Raw genomic sequence first — 18,664 nt, 5'->3', positions numbered from 1 at the left:
GGGGCTGGACCTAATGGACCTCTGGGCCTGCTTCCAGTCTCACCTCTCTGATGCATGTTCCCCTTTGTCAGGAGGCTCCAAGGCTCATGCTCCTGTCCCCACGGCACCTTGTACACTGCCTGTCAGTGCCCAGTAGGTACTTGGAGGTTGGAGGAGAGGAAGATGGCAAAATCATCCAAATGAATCAGGGATGCAGGAAACAGGAGAAACACAGCCCTGAGGTGGTCAATTCTGAAGTCACCTGCCTCCTGAAAGCACAAAGCCACACTCTCCTTCGAGGACAGGGTGAGGCAGGCTACCTCTGCATCACTTCTTGAGTCGGATTCCTGTTGTCTCCCAAAACGAAGTTCCTAATGAATCCTCAAGGTGCTACCAGTCTTAAAAGACTCCTGAAAGTAACATTTTCGCTTGGCCCATTTCTAATAAAATCAGTGCCGCAACCAACCTCCAGCAGCCTCTGATGCAGCTGAGAAGCGTCCAGCCTGCTTGCTGTGGGTGGACAGCGGGAGGCAGCAAAGGGACCGACCTTGGCAGTAACCTTGTGGCCTGCAGGGTAATGACAGCCCTGGGTCAGAGCTAACAGTCCCTAATATGGGATGTTCCCAGTGCCACTTCTGGGAGCTCTGCTCTCGCCTCCTGGATGATCACAGCCGCCCGCTCTCCCCAGGCTGAAGGAAACCCATGAAAGGAAATGACTTCTGTTTTACCCACGCTCATCCCATGCGAAGCCTCGGCGTCTATCCTTCCCTCCAGTCGACACGCATAACTCCCTGTGACAGTAACAGGATCTGCATGTGCACCAAGGGGAGCATAGAATTTTTATCTCCGCAAAAATGGCACTAGCATGGTACGAGCAAACTTTTTGTTTTTTTCCCAAGGCTTTTACTTGGGGCAATATATTGTACATGTGGTTGCAGGGTTTTTTCCTTCTTTTTAATTTTAAATTGAGATTATGAACATATTTTATGCAGGTTAATATATCCTTTCCATGTAAAATTTAACTGAAACCAGTGCTAGCACATTTAACGTCAACAAGAGAAATTCTCCAGCTTATTATAAGCATCTTTCAAGAAACCTGAAATGCAGGTCCTCTGGAAATAATTTTGCTGGGATTTGGGTTATTATTAAAATCCTCTCAGAGTTCCATCACTGGTGTCTAATGTGCCTCAAAGCCCTTTCCTGCCACTGATCAGAGAAAAACTCTTTTCAGTCTTGGAAGTACATTCTTGAGAGTGAAAACTGAGCCAGGAGAAGGGGCTTCTTTCCTGATGCCAGGCAGACACTGAACGGGACAGGGCAGCTCAGTCCGGAGCTGACCACTGGGTAGAAGGCGCATTCCTAAGACAGATGTCCTTCAACCTTGTCCCTCTGTCTGCCCTGAGGGCTCTGATCTTTCAGATTCCATGAGAAGAGACAGGTTCATGGTAGACTTTAAACTCAAGAGAATCCCAAGCAAGCAGGTCTTGGTCACACATTCTCTGTATGTAGAAATTCTCCACCTGTGACCATGAGGAACCTAGGAGATGACGGGGCGGGGCTGGACCCGCTGAGATGGGGATGAGCCATTCAGGAAAGGTTTTCCGGAATGAGGGAGAGTCACACTATCCCTTAGAAGCGGATTCTCCTGTTTAATTCTCTCTTAGTTGATAAATAAGAAAACCTACCATTCTCCCAAGTGGGCTGAACTGTCTTACTAAAATGTTTAAGTACAGTGCTGTCTGGCAGTGGCCAGTGATGACTCTGTCCTGTTAGCAATGACCCAACCAGAGCTGGCTACTGAGCTTGATGAATTATTCAGAGCTGCAGTTCTCAAACTTTAACGTTCATCAGATGCATCTGGGATCTTGTTGAACTGCAGATTCTAATTCAGTAGGTCTAGGGGGTGGGGCCTGAGCTTCCACTTTTCCAACAAAGCTCCCAGGCGATGCCCAGGCTGCTGGCCCATGGACCTCACATTGAGCAGCGAGGACTTAGAGCTCCAATCTCAGATCTCTGCCTTCAATTGTTGATTCACGCCACACAGTCTGTAGATTTCAGGTCCCTACTGGGGACACAGTGATGTGCAGGTTGTTGATACGTTAAAAACTATTGCTAATCAAAATGTAAAACCTCTGGGCATCAAAAGACATAGTCAACAGAGTGCAAAGGCAACCTACAGAATGGGTGAGAACATCTGCAAATCATATATCTGAAAGATGTAAATATCCAGAATTATATAAAGACCTTCTACAAGCTCAACAAAAACAAACAATCTGATTTAACAATGGAGGAAAGACTTGAATAGACATGTCTCTCAAAAAGATATACAAATAGCCAACAGGAATAGAAGATGCTCAACATCACTAATCATTATGGAAATGCAAATCAAAACCACAATGACACATTATCTCACACCTATTAGGATGGCTACTATCAAGAAAAAAAAAACAGAAAATAACAAGTGCTGACAAGGATGTAGAGAAACTGGAACCTTTGTGCACTATTTGATGGGAATGTAAAATGGTGCAGCCACTCTGGAAAAGAGTAGAGCCGTTTCTCAAAAAATTAAAAATAATGCTCAATATCACTAATTATCAGAGAAATGCAAACTACAATGAGGTATCATTGAAACGCAATGAGGTACCAGAGAAGCGCAAATCAAAACTACAATGAGGTGTCACCTTAGATCAGTCAGAATGGCCATCATTCAAAAATCCACAAATGGTAAATGCTGGAGAGGGTGTGGAGAAAAGGGAATCCTCCTACACTGTTGGTGGGAATGTAATTTGGTGCAGTCATTATGGAGAACAGTAAGGAGAGTTCTAAAAGACTAAAAATAGACTTACCATATGATCCATCAGTCCCACTCCTGGACATATATCTGGAGGGAACTCTAAGTTGAAAAGATACATATACCCCAGTGTTCACAGCAGCACTATTTACAATAGCCAAGACATGGAAACAACCTAAATGTCTATCGACAGATGACTGGGTAAAAAAGTTGTGGTATATATACACAGTGGAATACTACTCAGTCATAAAAAAGAATAAAATAATGCCATTTGTAGCAACATGGGTGGACCTGGAGACTGTCATTCTAAGTGAAGTAAGCCAGAAAGAGCCAAATATCATATGAGATCACTTATACATGGAATCCCTCCCCCCCAAAAAAGACAAATGAACTTTACAAAACAGAAACAGACTCATAGACATAGGAAACAAACTTATGGTTACTGGTGAGGGAAAAGGGTGGGAAGGGATAAATTGGGACTTTGAGATCTGCAGATACTAACTACTGTATATAAAACAGAGAAACAACAAGTCCTAATGTAAATCACAGGGAATTATATCCAACATCTTGTAGTAACCTATAATGAAAAAGAATATGAAAACAAATATACGTATGTACATGTATGACTGAAACATTATGCTGTACACCAGAAGTTGACACAACATTGTAACTGACTATATTGCAATTTTAAAAAATTAAAAATAGAACTACCATGTGATCCAGGGATTCCACTCATAGCTATAAATCCAAACAGAACTCAAAAAGACACATACATCCATGTTCACAGCAGCATTATTGACAATAGCTAACAGGAGGAAGCAGCCCAAGTGTCCACCGACAGATGAATGGATAAACCAAGTGTGGTATACGTAAACTGAAACATTATTCAGCCCTAAAAAGGAAGGAAATTCTGACCCATGTTGCAACGTGGATGGTCTATGACCACGTTATGCTCAGTGAAATAAGCCAGCCACAAAAATATAAATACCATTCTAGGTACCGCCCACCCATAGGAGGTACCTAGAATGGTCAAATTTATAAAGACAAAGCAGAAGGGTGTTTTTCAGGGGCTGGGGGAAGGGAGAGTGGGGAGTTGTTATTTCATCAGTACAGATTTTCACAGGATGAAAAGATCCCTGAAGATTTTCCAGCAAGGTGAGTGTACCCAACACCGCTGAACTGTATGCTTAAAAATTGTTAAGATGGTACATTTCATGTTATGTGTATTTTAGCACAGTTAAGAACCATGCAGTTCTAGTGCAGGAGGAAGTCAAGACAGGCAGGTAAACGTGACTTCCAGGTGAGAGTGGGAAATGCTAAGACACAGGTGAGGCCAGGGATCATCGGAGAGGCCCTGAAGTCAGATGGATGGGGAGGCGGTGGGTCTGTGGGCCAGCTGCACTGATGAGGAAGAGGAAAGGGACAAGCCCAGGCATCCTGAGAAGTGACAGACAGGCTCCGCTCACCAGCGGATCTGCAGGTGAGGGAGGAGAAGGCACCTAGATTCCGGATGGCAGGGACCTCCCCAGTGGAGCAGGAACCTGGGGAAGGTAATGAGTTCGGAGTGTGCCGTGGTAAATCCATGGTGCACATGGGGCCCCCAGGGGAGTGTATTATAAGCAGTCCCAGTCTGGAACCGACTTGAAGACCCAGGTTAGGGAACAAATGCCTGCTGCACCTGTGAGAGTGTTGACTCTCCTAGGCAATATCTTCAAGGTGAAGAGGACCCCAGAGACGCCATCACTCTAGAGAGGCGAAGGAGGGGAAGCCAGCCTAATCGTCTGGGGAGGGGTAACGGCCAGGAGGGAAAGCAGTCGGCTAGGGTGATGACAGGGGACCCACATTCACCTCCAGGGACAAGGGCATCGGTACATCTGGGGGTCAGTGATAAAGTGTCATGAGTTGGCAATGGGTGGTCACTGACATGCAGAGGCATAACTCTGATGCTTGGCAGAAGACAGATTTGTGGAGAAGTGGGGCTGACGGGGCCCCAGAAAGAAGGCGGTGAGTGAGCCGCATCTTGGAGATGAGCGGGAGCTCTGTGGGAGGATGAGCAGGGAGGCAGGTGCAGGGCAGAGCCCGTGGGGCCAACGGTAAGAGGACCTGGACCACAGGGGTCCGGAGGTGGAGCAGGAGACAGATGATGACGGCCCGCTCCCTGCAGGAAGCCGTGCTTCATTCTGGAGGTGATGGGGGAGCCACTGGAGTATTTTAAGCAGGGAAATGACATGCTTGGAATTGTGTTTTAGCAAAATCCCCAGGCAGCAATGTGAGGGAGGGATCAGAGGGAAAGAGACAGGATACAAGAGACTCACTGGGAAACGTGGTAATTAAGCCCCTGATGTTCCTGATTTTTCTGTGTCTTCAGTCTTTGACTCACAAGAGATCATTTTCTCCTTAGAGAACGGGGGTGGCCTGATTTTTCCAGCCACCGAATGCTCCATACGAGTGACTTGACTACAGAGAGAGAGGACTCAGGTTGAGGCACTGCGGGATCGTCCGTGCGGAGGTGTGACCCTGGGGCAGAAGGAACGTAGGAAAGTTTGCAGAGCCCACAGGACTGCGGCCTCTCCTCTGTTGGTTAGTTTGGGGATGCTGACTCCCCTCCCCAAGACCTCATGCTCCCTGTTGCAAATTCTTCTTTAAACACCAAGGTCTTGCCTCCATATCACAGAAGCTGTTTTCCTCCATTCGGGCTCTAAGTCAATAGATGACTTAATGCCATAGAAATAAATCAAATACACTTCTGGCTTACTCTGTTTCTTCTGAAATAAGGAAGCAATGACAGTTTTTCTTGGAAGTGTGTGAATTCTCTCATTGGGTTCAGGGAGCCCTTAATCACGGGGAGGAAATGGGGGTCCTCACAAGGCTTTGGAGGAGTCTTTGAGTCAGTGCCCATCCCCTGCCCTCAATTTGAAGGAAAACTACATATTTTGAGTTTTGTGAAGGTGCTTCCCCGCCCCCTAAGGATGAAGAACCACTGATATATTGAAGCAATGACTCGCTGTCAATGTTTAAGGTTGTTGGACCAACAGATCATGCTGTCAATCAGAGAGAGCCTCAGCGATACACAGGGCCCCAAGATCTGATGAGCCAACTTTGAGAGCAGCTTTTTGTGTTTGGCTTTTTTTTTTAAAACAGGGGAGAGCTGTTTTGATACCTTGATAATAAAGAGTCTGAAATGCCTTTCTCACTTCTTTTATCTTGAATTCTAATTTTTTTTAATCCTTCCAACCTCTGTTCGTCTCTGTTATATTTCTTGCAAAATGCCACGTTATCTTGGAAACAGAAGAAAAGGTTCCCGCTTGTTAATGCTCTGAGGATGAAAAACACAAGGACCCAGGCTTGTCAGTTCTGCCTGGAGTCTGGACGGTCTGCTGGGATTCTGCACGTGCAGCTGAGACGAGCGAGCCTGCAAAGCACCTAGCAGCAGGGCTGGCACACAGTAGGCGCTCAATAAATGGAGGGTCTGCTTTCTTGCCAGTGAGTCAGAGGAGGTGGCGGGCAGGTGGTTTTCTTGGGGTGAGTACATGTCAACCTTACTTTGGAAAGAGGGGCTGGGGGGCTGGGGGGCTCTGACCACTCCAAGAAGTCCTGTTTTACGGATTTTGAGGCAAAATGCAACAGTTACAGAATTAAACACCCAAACCCGTACCAGGCCCCAAAGAAAAGATGTCTTCAAATTATTTTCTAAATTATCCACCAAGATCTGTGTGAGTCGACAAGTAGCTATTGACTTTAGTTTCAGCCGCCATCAAGACTCATTGATCTGAGAGATTAAATATTGACCAAATGAGACTGAGGTCAATGCCGATCTCCTGGGAAAATAGATCTTAATATTAACCAAAACCTGCCGACGCTAGGCCTGGCATTTTTAACTCCAAACTGCTAGTCAGACAGAAGTCCCTTCAAAGTCAGCTCTTTTCTTTCTGGTGTACCGTTATGGGGGCAAACGGGTCTCCAAATGGACTCGTTTCTGGAAAATCTGGTATAAAAAAAAACTTAAGTCTTTTCATACTTTAATGATCAAAGGACATTTGGTATTTAAGAACAGTTACGGGGGCTATTTCCTTAAAAGAAAGAAGCCTTTTTGAAATGCACATAACTGGCCCGACTCACTTTCTGTGACAATTAAGAATTTCCTATGTTGATTCTCCATCCAGAGAAGCAGGAACAAAGAGCTCAAAGGAACACACACCCAAAAAGCAGCAAAAGCTTGTGATTAGGACCAGGTAGTTTTGAAAATGCGGCTGAATCCATTCTGTTCCTAAGTGGCCCCCAACTGCATAAAGCAGCATTCTGTACCCACTAGATGTACAACTGATTTTTGTTCAGTGGGTTAATGAAAGGTGGGGCCCGCCTAGCTGTGGACTAGGGCAAGCTGTCCATTCAAGGCGGATGGCACTGCCCTACCCCCCTGGGGGCAGCAGCACGGGAGACGCAATGCTCCCCGCTGTGGGCTGTCGGGACTCACTCTTCTTAAACAGAGCATGTGTGTGTCCTCACGTGCCAATGTGGAGATGGGAGGGACTTAGTGTGACAATTAAATATAATGACATGCAAAAAGTGCTTTTTCTTCTAAACCCCTGGGATATATAATTGGAACTTCAAAAGATCTGTTTCTGTTGTTACCAGGAGTGAGAGACTGGATTAGAAACATCAGGCCCTAAGAAACTTGGACAGAATGTGAGGTGGGGGAAATTTACAAAGCATAATCATTCTTGAGTTTGTTGATAAAGATCAGGACTGAGAAGAAAAGATCTGGAAAAGATACCCACATGCACACACAGAGATGCAGTGATACCCCCAGCTCGGGGAGACTGAGCTCAGACTCTCTATCTGGGGAGACTGACTCTCACCCACAGGATGCAGGATGCTCCAAGGAAAGTTGAGAGTTTCAGCCTTTTTGTTCAACTGAGTTTCCCAAAGCCCACGGAATGACCAGAGCGCTACTAAAATCAGCAAAAATTCCGCTGCTGCAGTTGAAGACAAGACACAAGTGTAGTCGGTAGAGCAGGACGGATGAGGGATTTTTGATGATACGAACCAGACGGAATCACACTGTATGAAAAGCCCTTCGGGACCCACAGTTCACTGCAGGCAAAAGGAGGTTCTCTTTGGGAAAACAGAGGACTCATCCTCTCCAGGAGAATGGTGGGAAATCTGGGCACACAATAGCCTTGGGGCAAGGCTGAGCCCTCAAGAGGGTGTCAGAACCACACACAGAGATCCAGGCTCCACTCTGAGGCAAGGTTTCAAATAAGCTGGTTAAACTCTTACATTTGGATCCAGAAGGACACAGGTTCAAGTCCTGACTACAACCCACAAGCTGCATGACCGTGGGTAAGTCGTCCACCATCACCTTACTGACTCTGAGTCTCCCTGGGCCCAGCTATAAAAGCAGAATGACATAACTTGCTCCACAAAGCTGGTGTGCAAAATCACCAACACATCCCCGCCCTGCTCGACACTGCTCTGGTGGGGAGAACACAGCAGGGACCAGAGAAGACAACCTCCCTGCCTTCTCGGATCTTGCATTCTGATAGAAGAGAGACACAATTAGTAGGTAAATATAAAAGTATGTCAAGGTGCCTCTTGACACCTTGGGAAGACCATCAGAGGGTGGGTGGTGCTTTACACAGGGTTTCAGGAAGGCTTCTCCTTGGGGGGATGTTGGAATAGAGACCCCAGGGCTGAGTGATAAGCCCCAGGCACACCCTGGGGAGGACGGTCCAGGCAGCCAGTGCAGACAGCAGACACAAAGGCCCGACCAGAACTTGCTTCAGGATCAGCAAGGAGGCCAGGATAGTCGGAAGGGAATGAGGAAGGGGGACAGTGATAAAAATGATGTCAAAGAGGCAAAAGGGGCTAGACCACAACAGGGCTGGGCTGTCCAAGATGGTAGCCACTGGCCAAATGCGGCTATTAAGCACTGAAATGTGGTTCTGAAATGAGATGTGCAGTACGTGTAACATACACACAGGATTTTGAAGACACAGTCCAACAATAAGCATGGAAAATACGTCATTAATAATTTTTATACCGGTTATACGGTTCAGTGCTAATATTCTGATATATTGGGCTAAATAAGCCATATAATTAAAATTGGTTTCTCCTGTCCCTTTTTACTTCTTTAACGTGACTCCTGGAAAATTTAAATGACACGTAAGGCTTACATGATATGAGGCATCAGAGGCCATTGTAAGGAGTCTGGCGTTTATGTCGAGCAACGTGGGAAGTACACAGAAATGCACATCAAGTGCTTAGCATGTTTCCCAGAACAGAGTGGAGAACGTTTACGAAACTAGAATTCCATTCATAGACAAACTGCCCAAATATAAAGGGAAATATATTTGGCAGGAGGACACTAGATTCAAAAAAAGTTATCACGAAACGAATAAAAGTTAAGTTTAAATAATTGCTTAGCACGTAGTGATAAAGTTTAATGAAATTACCAAGTAATGGCTATTGAAATATGAAACATAAAATTAAATAACAAAGAATGTGACAAAAAAAGAATGACAGCCAAAATTGGATCCATTCCTGAATTCCAAACGGATCAGAAAAAACAGACCAAAAAAAAAAAAAAAAAGAGAGAGAGAGAAACCATATAAGAACCATGTAAGTATCTCATTTCAGCCGTCCTGCTTCTAAGCTCGTTTCCATGATGCCAATGAGATTAAGTATTTTTCATGAACTTACTGGCTATTTGTATAGCTTCATTTGTGAAGCCCAGATTTAAGGCTTCTGCCTATTTTTTTGGAGAGTTGTCTTTCTCTTTTTTTTTTTAAGTTGATTTGTAGGTGTTCACAAATTCTAGGTCAGGGTCCTTTGTCAGATCTCTGCTTGACAGAGATGTTCTCCGGATGGGTGGTTTCCCTGTTTGTTTTTGAACAAGGATCTTGAAGCAGAACAGACATTCTAAATTTCAGTGGAGTCCAAAGTTTTCCATCTTTTCCCTCATGGCTGGTCCATCATGTATCTTGTTTGAAAAATCTTTGCTCACTCGGACGAGGGGCAGATATGCTATTTTTAGGAAGCTTTATTTTTGCTTTTCCCACTAAGTGGATGGACTTTCTCTAATTGATTGTTGTGTGTGGTGTGGAGTACCGGCTACGGGTCATCGTTTTTCATGTGAAGATCCAACAGACCCATCACCATGTACTGAAAAGAGCACCCCCTCTTCCCTGCACTGCAGTGTCACTTTTGTCATAAAATCAAGTGACAATACATACGTAGAGACGTCTGAGGCTCTTTATTCTGCTCCTTTGGTTTATTTGTCTGTTCTTGCTCATATCATGACTTAATGTTTGGCTTAATTAGTGCAGCTTTAATGTAAAGCTCGCGACTTGGCATAGAAATTCTCCACTTTGTTCTTTTCCTTCAAGATTGTCTTGGCCTTTTGCAGGATGTAGACGTTTTAGAACAGGCTTGCCCATTTCTCTACCTCTCCCTCTTTCTCCCTTTCTCTCTCTCCCCTCCCCGTCCCTCTCCCAAAGACACAGCTGCTGAACAAAATTAGCCACAAATTAAATAACAATATGACTAGAAACTTAAAAAAATGAAATATCCATGCATCCCCACTGATACAAAGAAATTAGTGAATAAATCAGTGAGGGAAGGGGTCCAGCTCTTCCTTATAGAAGAATTTCAAGTAGCAAATGGAGATGGATTGAGGAAAACAGAAAATCACCATCAGTTCCCCATTGTAGTAACTGCTGCAGGCAAAATCCACTGCAAAACGCTAAAATGAGCGGACGAGAGTTCAAGGAAAAACAGGATATTTGTATAGGCTTGATGTACGAATTACTGCAGCAGTTTTCATATATGTCCCTGAAGTCTTAACTCTCCTCCCCTTGAGTGCCACCTGGATTTAGTGACTGGCTTCTAACAAACTGAATATGAAAAGGAAAAAATAGTAACTTTATACTGAAGAAGGCCGGCAGACACCAGCTTACTCAGGTGGCCAAGACGCGCACATTACAAGACACGTGGACAGCACGTCCCCTCCACGTGACACAATGAGAAAGAAGGATCTCGTCTGTGCTGTTCTTCCCCTAAGTCCGTAACCTCATTTCTAATCATCAGAAACACCTCAGAGCAGCCCAAATCCAGGGATGTTCTAAAAATGAACTAGCTGCTCCTCTTTCCAAGTGTCAGGGCCACAGAAGACAGACGGTGGCAGTGGCACAGATTGGAGGAGGCTAAGGAGACATGACAACTCAATGCAATGCAATGTCCTGGATTGGCTCCTGGACCAGAAAAAGAACATCCATGGAAATACTGCTGCAATCTGGCCAAAGTCTGGAGTGCAGTTACCGGTTAGGTACTGATGGTGATTTCTCAGTTTTGACAAACACACCATGGCTGTGTAAGATGGCAATGTCAGGAGAAGCTGGGCAAATTGTAGACAGGAACTCTGTAGCGTCTTTATAACATTTCCTTGCATCTAAACTTAGCTGAAAATAAAAAAGTATATTTCCTGGAAAGTTCTTCAGTAGACTCTTCAGAGTGGTTATTTGGCAAATTTATACAACTGGTCCACTTTCTGTTTTACCCATTCTTGAGTGTGCTTTTCTCCTTCTTTTCGAAAAGAAGCATTGATAACAAAAAGTAAGTCCATTTGAATTTTTACAAAGCTACTCTGGAGAAGATGTGGTATGTGTGTGTGTGTGTGTGTGTGTGTGTGTGTATACACATTAGAATACTTCTGTGCCATAAAAAAGAATGAAATAATACCATTTGCAGCAACATGGATGGACTAGAGATGATCATACTAAGTCAATAAGACAGAGTTTAAAGGCAAATATCATATGATATCATTTGTATGTGGAATCTAAAATATGACACAAATGGACTTATTTACAAACCAGAAATAGACTCACAGACATAGAAAACAAACGATGGTTATCAAAGGGGGAAGGGGTGAGCAGAGGGGTAAATTAGAAGTTTGGAATTAACATACACACTGCTTTATATAAAATAAACAACAGGGACCTGCTGTATGGCACAGGGAACTACATTCAATATCTTTAATAACCCATAATGGAAAAGAATCAGAGAAAGAATATATATATATTCTGTATATATATAAAATCACTTTGCTGTACACCTGAAACTAACACAACGTTGCAAATCAACCATACTTCCAAAAAAGAAAAAGAAAGCCACTCCGGAAACTAGGTACAGAGAAAGCTGGCTCAAACGCTGACCCAAGAAGAGAGAGCAGCTCTGTTGGGGACAAAGCGTCAAGAACCTGGAGCGTGTTTTGAGTGAATAAAGGCCCTCCTGGGACCTCAGTGTGTTCAAGGCTCGAAAGGACAGCACGCAGCTTGTGGTCACTCACCAGGGTGACTTTCCTCTGTGGCTTCAGCAGCTTCGGTTTGTGGAACGTGGTGGCGATGGGAGCTGTGGAAGCACGTCAAGGGTTGAGTCTGCAACTCCTGCCAGGACTCTTCAAGCCCACGCACCCTGAGCAGCGTGGACACAGAGACCCGGGGGCCCCTTCCCGTCCTCGTGGGAGAGCTCTAGTTTCTGACCTAAGTATCAGCCAGTCTGGTGCCCCTCGGGGGAGGGTGATCTGTTCCCAGCCTTGGGACCCCACAACAAGGTCAACAAAACAACTGCATGAAACACCACGAGCTACAAAGAGGTCAGGTGTGCAGGTGAGAACCGAGTGGTGAAGGCTGAGGCTGGGACCTTCCCTGGGGCTTCAGTCTAACTGCACACTAACACTGACAGCAGTGACCTCTGACCCTCACAGCAGCCCCGTGAGGTCATCAGGGAGGGTCTTACTGTCCCCACTAGACAGAGGAGGAAACTGAGGCTCTTCCCCCAATGCCATGCAGATAACAAGTATTTAGATGATCCGGGACTTGAACTCAAAGCCAGGCTCCACCACGTGGCTCTCTGAGAGTCATTTTCTTCTTTCTTAAGGGAGGGCACTGTCTGCTCTGACCGAATGAGACAACAGAGCAGGAGGCTGCCTGGCCCAGAGCAGCGGCTCTCCGCTCCCTTCCCTCCCCAGACCCACACATGTCATGCCTCCCGGAACACCCACGCCTCCCAGCCCCTTCTGCCCACCCAGTCTCAACACCACTGCCTTTCATCAAAGGGCTCGAAGGGTCCCTAGGAGACACGCTGTGAAGTCCCAATTGAGGGACAGAATGTATCTTACCTTGTGATTAAGCTGTTCACCTGGGCAACCCTTGTATTCCTAACTCTGTATCAAATTCTTTGACCTATGGACTTCTCTTAAATTGGCCACAGTTATTTGAGGAACCGTTTTAGTCCTCAACTCTGGAAATGCCCATCTGCCTTACTTGTGCCACTCTAAGTCATAACTGGAGTCAAGGGCTAACCTTCATTGTATCCCCAGGACAAACCCAAAGTAAATGACATGCCTAGCTGACATCTTTTAGAGAATCAGAGAGCCTTCTTCGCCTTGAACGAACCAAGAGGATGCGGACACCGCCTGCCCCACTCTGCTATGTGCAGAGCACGTTAATAGTTCAAAGTGAAATACACTGTGGAATAGTCTGGAGAGACTGACTCCTGCCTCCAGCTCCCTGCTAAAGCCACCCCTGGCCATTGGCATTGCCCCCAGCCTATCTCAGGGATGGGACTTAGTTATGAACAGAAGCTAGGTGGGGCTCTCCAGATCATATGATCATGGCTGTCATGTCCTCCATCTGCCTGCTCCCCCGTCCTGATTTCACATCTAACCCCAGGCTCACTTCTGATCAAGCGTGGTGGTCTCCACGTGAGTGATGGCTGGCTGGGGTCCTACCTTTGGCAGGGACTGCGGGAGGAATGTCAGGTTTCTCCTTCCGCCTCTTGCCCTTCTTGGGCTGCAGTGGGGCCAAGCTGGTCACGCTGGTGACAGTCTCCCCGGAGCTGTAGAAGAAAAAGGTCCTGGTGAAGGCAGAGGCAGGTTTGTTCCAGACAAAAGGAAAGGAAGCAATAGTTTTGGGTGCCCCTTGTGTATGAGGTAGGGTACTCCTACAGCTGAGCTGGGATCACTCTGTGTTTGTCTCCAGGGATGTCTGGAGATCTGGTACTGACCCTTGGCTAAGATAAAGATGATATGAGTTAGGGATTTACAACGTGCTGTTTACAGTTGCAAAACCACTGGAGAGACCCAGGGCTAGCTTGTCTCTGTTCTTCAGGGATGTATAGATTGGTGGTTTGCACCTGGTTAATGGGTTTACATGGTCTGGCCTGGTGACTTCACAAGTAGGCTATGAAGATATTACAAAACACTTCTCCTGAGGTCCCCTAGAACAAGCTTCCCTGTACATTTCTTTGTGGTCCACAATCCAGAGACAGAGCAGCACTTGTGCAAGTGAGAAAGGACCCTGGGGAGCTGCACCCAGGAGTCCCTAGGGTCCCCCTGGTCATTCACACTGTCTCCTGCTGGACCAGTGCCTCCAAGCTAAAAGCTGAGTCAACCCTCAGGAGTGTTGTATTTTCAATTATCTTGGTGATTATCTGTGTAATTCTTTCTGTGTGTTATCCATTATTATAACCCAAAGTGATGGGGTTGAGGAGTGTTATATTACAGGTAAGAAAACCAAGATCCAAAGATGCTAAGTGACTTGCTCTAAGGGACACTGTTTAGTAAGCAGCTGACACAAAAGACTGGCCTGATATGAGAAGTGTTCTTGATGCTACTACGTCTAGGGTAGAGTCCACACACTTTCTTGAATGGCCATCAGTCTTATTTCAAATACATCTTATGGGTTCCAGCAACCCAGAGGGAAATCTCTTTTTTAGAATCTCTTATCCCTGGGGACATGTTCCGACCAGGTAGGTACCAAGAGAAGCTATCCCCCTAATACAAAAAGGACTTCTAGAAGTCTGTAAGATATGACCAACAGCCTAATAATCAAAATAAATGAACATGGTACAAGGTTTTTCATCCAAGAAGAGAGGCTCGTACCTACAAAAACATGCTAAGATCTCCTCATGAAAGAGGAATCCAAATAAAAATGTAGTGTACTTTCTTTCTCCAAGTATCAGAACAGCAACCATCAAACTTAAGGCAAAGCACTCTTTTGGCAAGGCTGTGGGGAATCGGGCACTCAAAAGTATTGCTGGTATGAGTCTAAACCCTTCCTGATGGAGAGTAGTTCAACAACAGAATAACAGGGGATATCAGAATTACAGAGGCTCATACTCTGTGGCCTGGGAATTTCATTTCTGAGAGTTTATTCTGTAAATATCCTTGCACAAGTACAAGATGTACATTACAGTGCTATTCGTAACAGCATTAGATTAGAAATAACCTAACTGTCCATCAGCAGGGGACTGGCTAAGGAAATTATGGTGAATCCACAGACACCCACACATGGGGTCCTCTGTAGCTGTAATGAGGGATGAAGAGGCTGTTTATGTACTGAAAAGGAAAGACACATTGTTAAGTGAAAAAGCCAGGAGTTGGACAATGCATAAAATGAGAGTCATTTTTAGTATAGAAATATGGGAGAATAATAGATATTAGTACTTAGGCACACGAACACAGAGAAACTTTGGAAATAGTCACAAGAATTTAAAAATAGTGGTTCCTTTGAACGGACGTGATAAGGAACTAAACAGATGGGAGACTGGATAAGGAGAATTATCACTGTATTTATATATTTGCAAATGAATAACTGTACTTTTAAACTTGAATTTATTAAAGCCGGAGGTTGTAAAATCTTTGAAAAACAGTAAATTAAATACAAATAAATACCTACATATACTTAATAAAAGAAAACAGACAATTCTAATAGAGTCCTAGAGTTTTAAAAATAAACAAAGACTGAATCACACATTGTGGGAAATTTTCCAAGAATATCGTTCACCACTGAGAATCCCCAGAAGATAGCTCATTTTTATAGGGAACAGAAATTCTAACTGGCCATGGCTTTTGAGTATGGGGTCAATCGTGTAAATTCACAAACAGCCAAAAAGGAATGTGTGTTTCCAAAACTCTGGCCACTAAGAGAAAACAAGGGATCAGAAACCCTCAGAATTGTTTAAACACACAACCACACGTACAGCTTCATTTCATTGCTTTTTAAACTCTTGAAATGTTTATTTTTTTTCTCTCCATTATAAATGAATGCATGTTCATATTTTAAAATGGTCATTTCAGGCATGGAGATGAAAGAAAAGAAATCTATCATAACCAAAACACAAACTTGGTAAATATTTCCAGACGTTTCCCTCTTTCCTGTTTTCTTTTTTAAATAGACTTTATCTTTTTAGAGCAGTTCTATGCTCACAACACAATTGAGCAAAAGGTACAGAGAGTTCCCATAGATCCCTGCCCCCCCCCCGCATGATGAACATCCCCCACCCGAGTGGTACATTTGTTATAGCTGATGAAATACCTTGACACATCACTATCACCCAAAGTCCGCAGTTTACATTAGGATGCACTCCTGGTGTTGTACATTCTATGGGTGTGGACAAACAATGTATCCACTATCATAGTATTACACAGAATAGTTTCTGAGCCCTATAATTCCTCTGGGCTCCACCTATTCATCCCTCCCTCCCCCGCCTCCGGCAACCACTGATCCATTTACAGTCTGCATAGTTTTGCCTTTTCCAGAATGCCACCTATAGCTCGAATCAAACAGTCTATAGCTTTTTCAGATTGGCTTCATTCACTTAGAAATACGCATTTAAGTTTTCCCCATGTCTTTTCATAGCTTGAGAGCTCATTTCTTTTTAATGTTCAATAATATTCCATTGTCTGGATGTACCAGAGTTTATTTATCCATTCACCTACTGGAGGATATCTTGGTTGCTCCCAAGTTTGGGAGGTTATGAATAAAGCTACTATAAACATCCATGTGCAGGTTTTATGTGTGAACATAAGTTTCACACAAAACTTATACACTGTGGGGGAGGATGTAGCTCAGTGGTAGAGCACATGCTTAGCATGCAGAAGGTCCTGGGTTCAATCCCCAGTACCTCCATTAAAAAAATAATTAATTAATTAGCCTCATTACCCCTCCAAAAACAAACAAAAACAAACAAAAATTTTTAAACTTATATATTGGTCCTAATATATTGTTTTTTAAAAAAATAATACTGTATTACAATTTTGCATCCTTCTTTCTACTTAATCTTCATTTTCCATATTGTTACATCCCCATGCTATTCCAGCGAGAAGGTATACCCCAGTTTACTTGGCCATTCTCTGACGTCTAAACATCTAATTGGTTTCCTAGTTTGCTATATAAATAACATTGCTATAAATATGTGTGTGCATAATGGTTTCACATTCTTAGACTTTTGTTTTTAGGATGGACTCTTAGAGTGGGACTTACCAGTTCCCAGAGGGGGATCATACGAAAGGCAATTTAATCCGCACTGTCCAAATTATTTCCGACAAATTCATACTGCTTTATAACCATTTGGCCAATGGATAAGGGTATTTTATATTTCCATGCTCTTTATTTTTGTGTGTGTGTATATATATATATATATATATATATATATATATATATATATATTTATATATAAAAATTATACTTATATATAAAATATATATATATATTTATTTATTGAAGTATAGTCAGTTTACAATGTTGTGTCAATTGCTTGTGTGCAGCATAATGCTTCAGTCATACAAGAACATACATATATTCGTTTTCATATTCCATGCTCTTTAACACCAGGTTTACCAGTTTAAAAAATGACTCATTTAATGAGAAAAAATATGCATTTCTCTGCTTGCCAGTGAGGATGTACGTGTCCTATGTTTGTCTAAATGTGCTTCCTCATTAATGAATGATGGATGGACATCTTCTGCTATTATTTATCAAGACCTTGCATTTTTCTATAGATTTGCATGCACCTTCTACATGAATATGACGTGTTTATTGCAAATATTTTCCCCAACTTTCTTTGACTTCTGGCTTTTTGTTAAATGCACGGCAATTTGTTTCTGTTAAAATCATTTGATGTTTTCTTTGGGTTTATTACCTCTGAGTTTGTACTGTCCTCCCCAGCTGCACCTCATGCCCTGAAAAATCAAGTAACATTTCCCCTTTCTCTTCTCTTTTCCTGGAGTTAATTCTTTAGCTCTTTAATGAAACTTTGGGGACATGGTAAACTTTTATCTTTATGCCCAGGGCTTTTAGAGAGCTGAAAAAGATCTGCTTTGTCATCATCGTTCTCCTTGAAAACAGTAAAACTGCACTTAACTAAATTTAGTTCTAATTCATACTTCAATGCTGAGCCGTCCGTCACACGCAATGAGTCACTACAATGACACATGCCCGATGGTAGTTCTCTCTGAATCTTAACGTCTCCCATTGAGCCAGCAGGACTGGTAGGAATTTTTGGCTAAGAAAGTCCCCGTTATGATTCACTCACAAGAAAAGTTACCCTACATCTTAGGTTGGAACATTTTGTGTCCCGAGGGAGGGAGCATTGCTGGAACAAGTCAAACCAAGGAAGATTTAAAAAAAAAAAAAAAGGCTGAAGCTCTGTCTAAATTAGAGGGCTGTGTGATGGGAGAGAATTGCTATTTGTGGGGAACAGGGCTGTTTTTTTGGCTCCCACAAGGGTGGGGCAGGAGGCGCACGTGTGGGGCCCTTGTTGTGACATGTACAAGCTTCCGGCCTGGCCGCCTCTCATGGGCATCTCTGTCCCACAAAGGCTGGGCACCTCTGCTCTGTGGCATGTGGGGGCTGGATCTCGTGAATGGGCACTGGACGGGGGCAGACGGCCGGCACCAAATCTGGTTCCACTTTGACTAGAGAGGTGACACAGGGCAAGTCACTCATTCCCGGGGTCTCATCCCCCAACCTGTCAAATGGAGAGACACACCCTTGCTCTCTGTCTTGCAGGGTTATTATTAGGGTCAGATGAGATAGCGCAGCCTGAATGAGA

General features: G+C 44.0%; 1 protein-coding gene across 1 annotated transcript in view; it reads right to left on the bottom strand.

The window, feature by feature from the left end:
- VSTM4 (V-set and transmembrane domain containing 4) overlaps positions 1 to 18,664 on the bottom strand; it is an 88,250-nt gene that overhangs the window by 17,544 nt on the left and 52,042 nt on the right. The window contains exons 6-7 of the mRNA XM_072971166.1: positions 13,560 to 13,666; positions 12,117 to 12,178 (exon numbers count right to left, since the gene is read on the bottom strand). Of these exons, the coding sequence (XP_072827267.1) occupies positions 12,117 to 12,178; positions 13,560 to 13,666 (169 nt within the window). The remainder of the gene's footprint in view (positions 1 to 12,116; positions 12,179 to 13,559; positions 13,667 to 18,664) is intronic.

This window comes from Vicugna pacos, chromosome 11 (assembly GCF_048564905.1).
Source record: "Vicugna pacos chromosome 11, VicPac4, whole genome shotgun sequence".
Classification (NCBI taxonomy): Eukaryota; Metazoa; Chordata; class Mammalia; order Artiodactyla; family Camelidae; genus Vicugna; species Vicugna pacos.
Note: the sequence above shows the minus strand (reverse complement) of the source record. Positions and strands in the feature narration are given on the sequence as shown.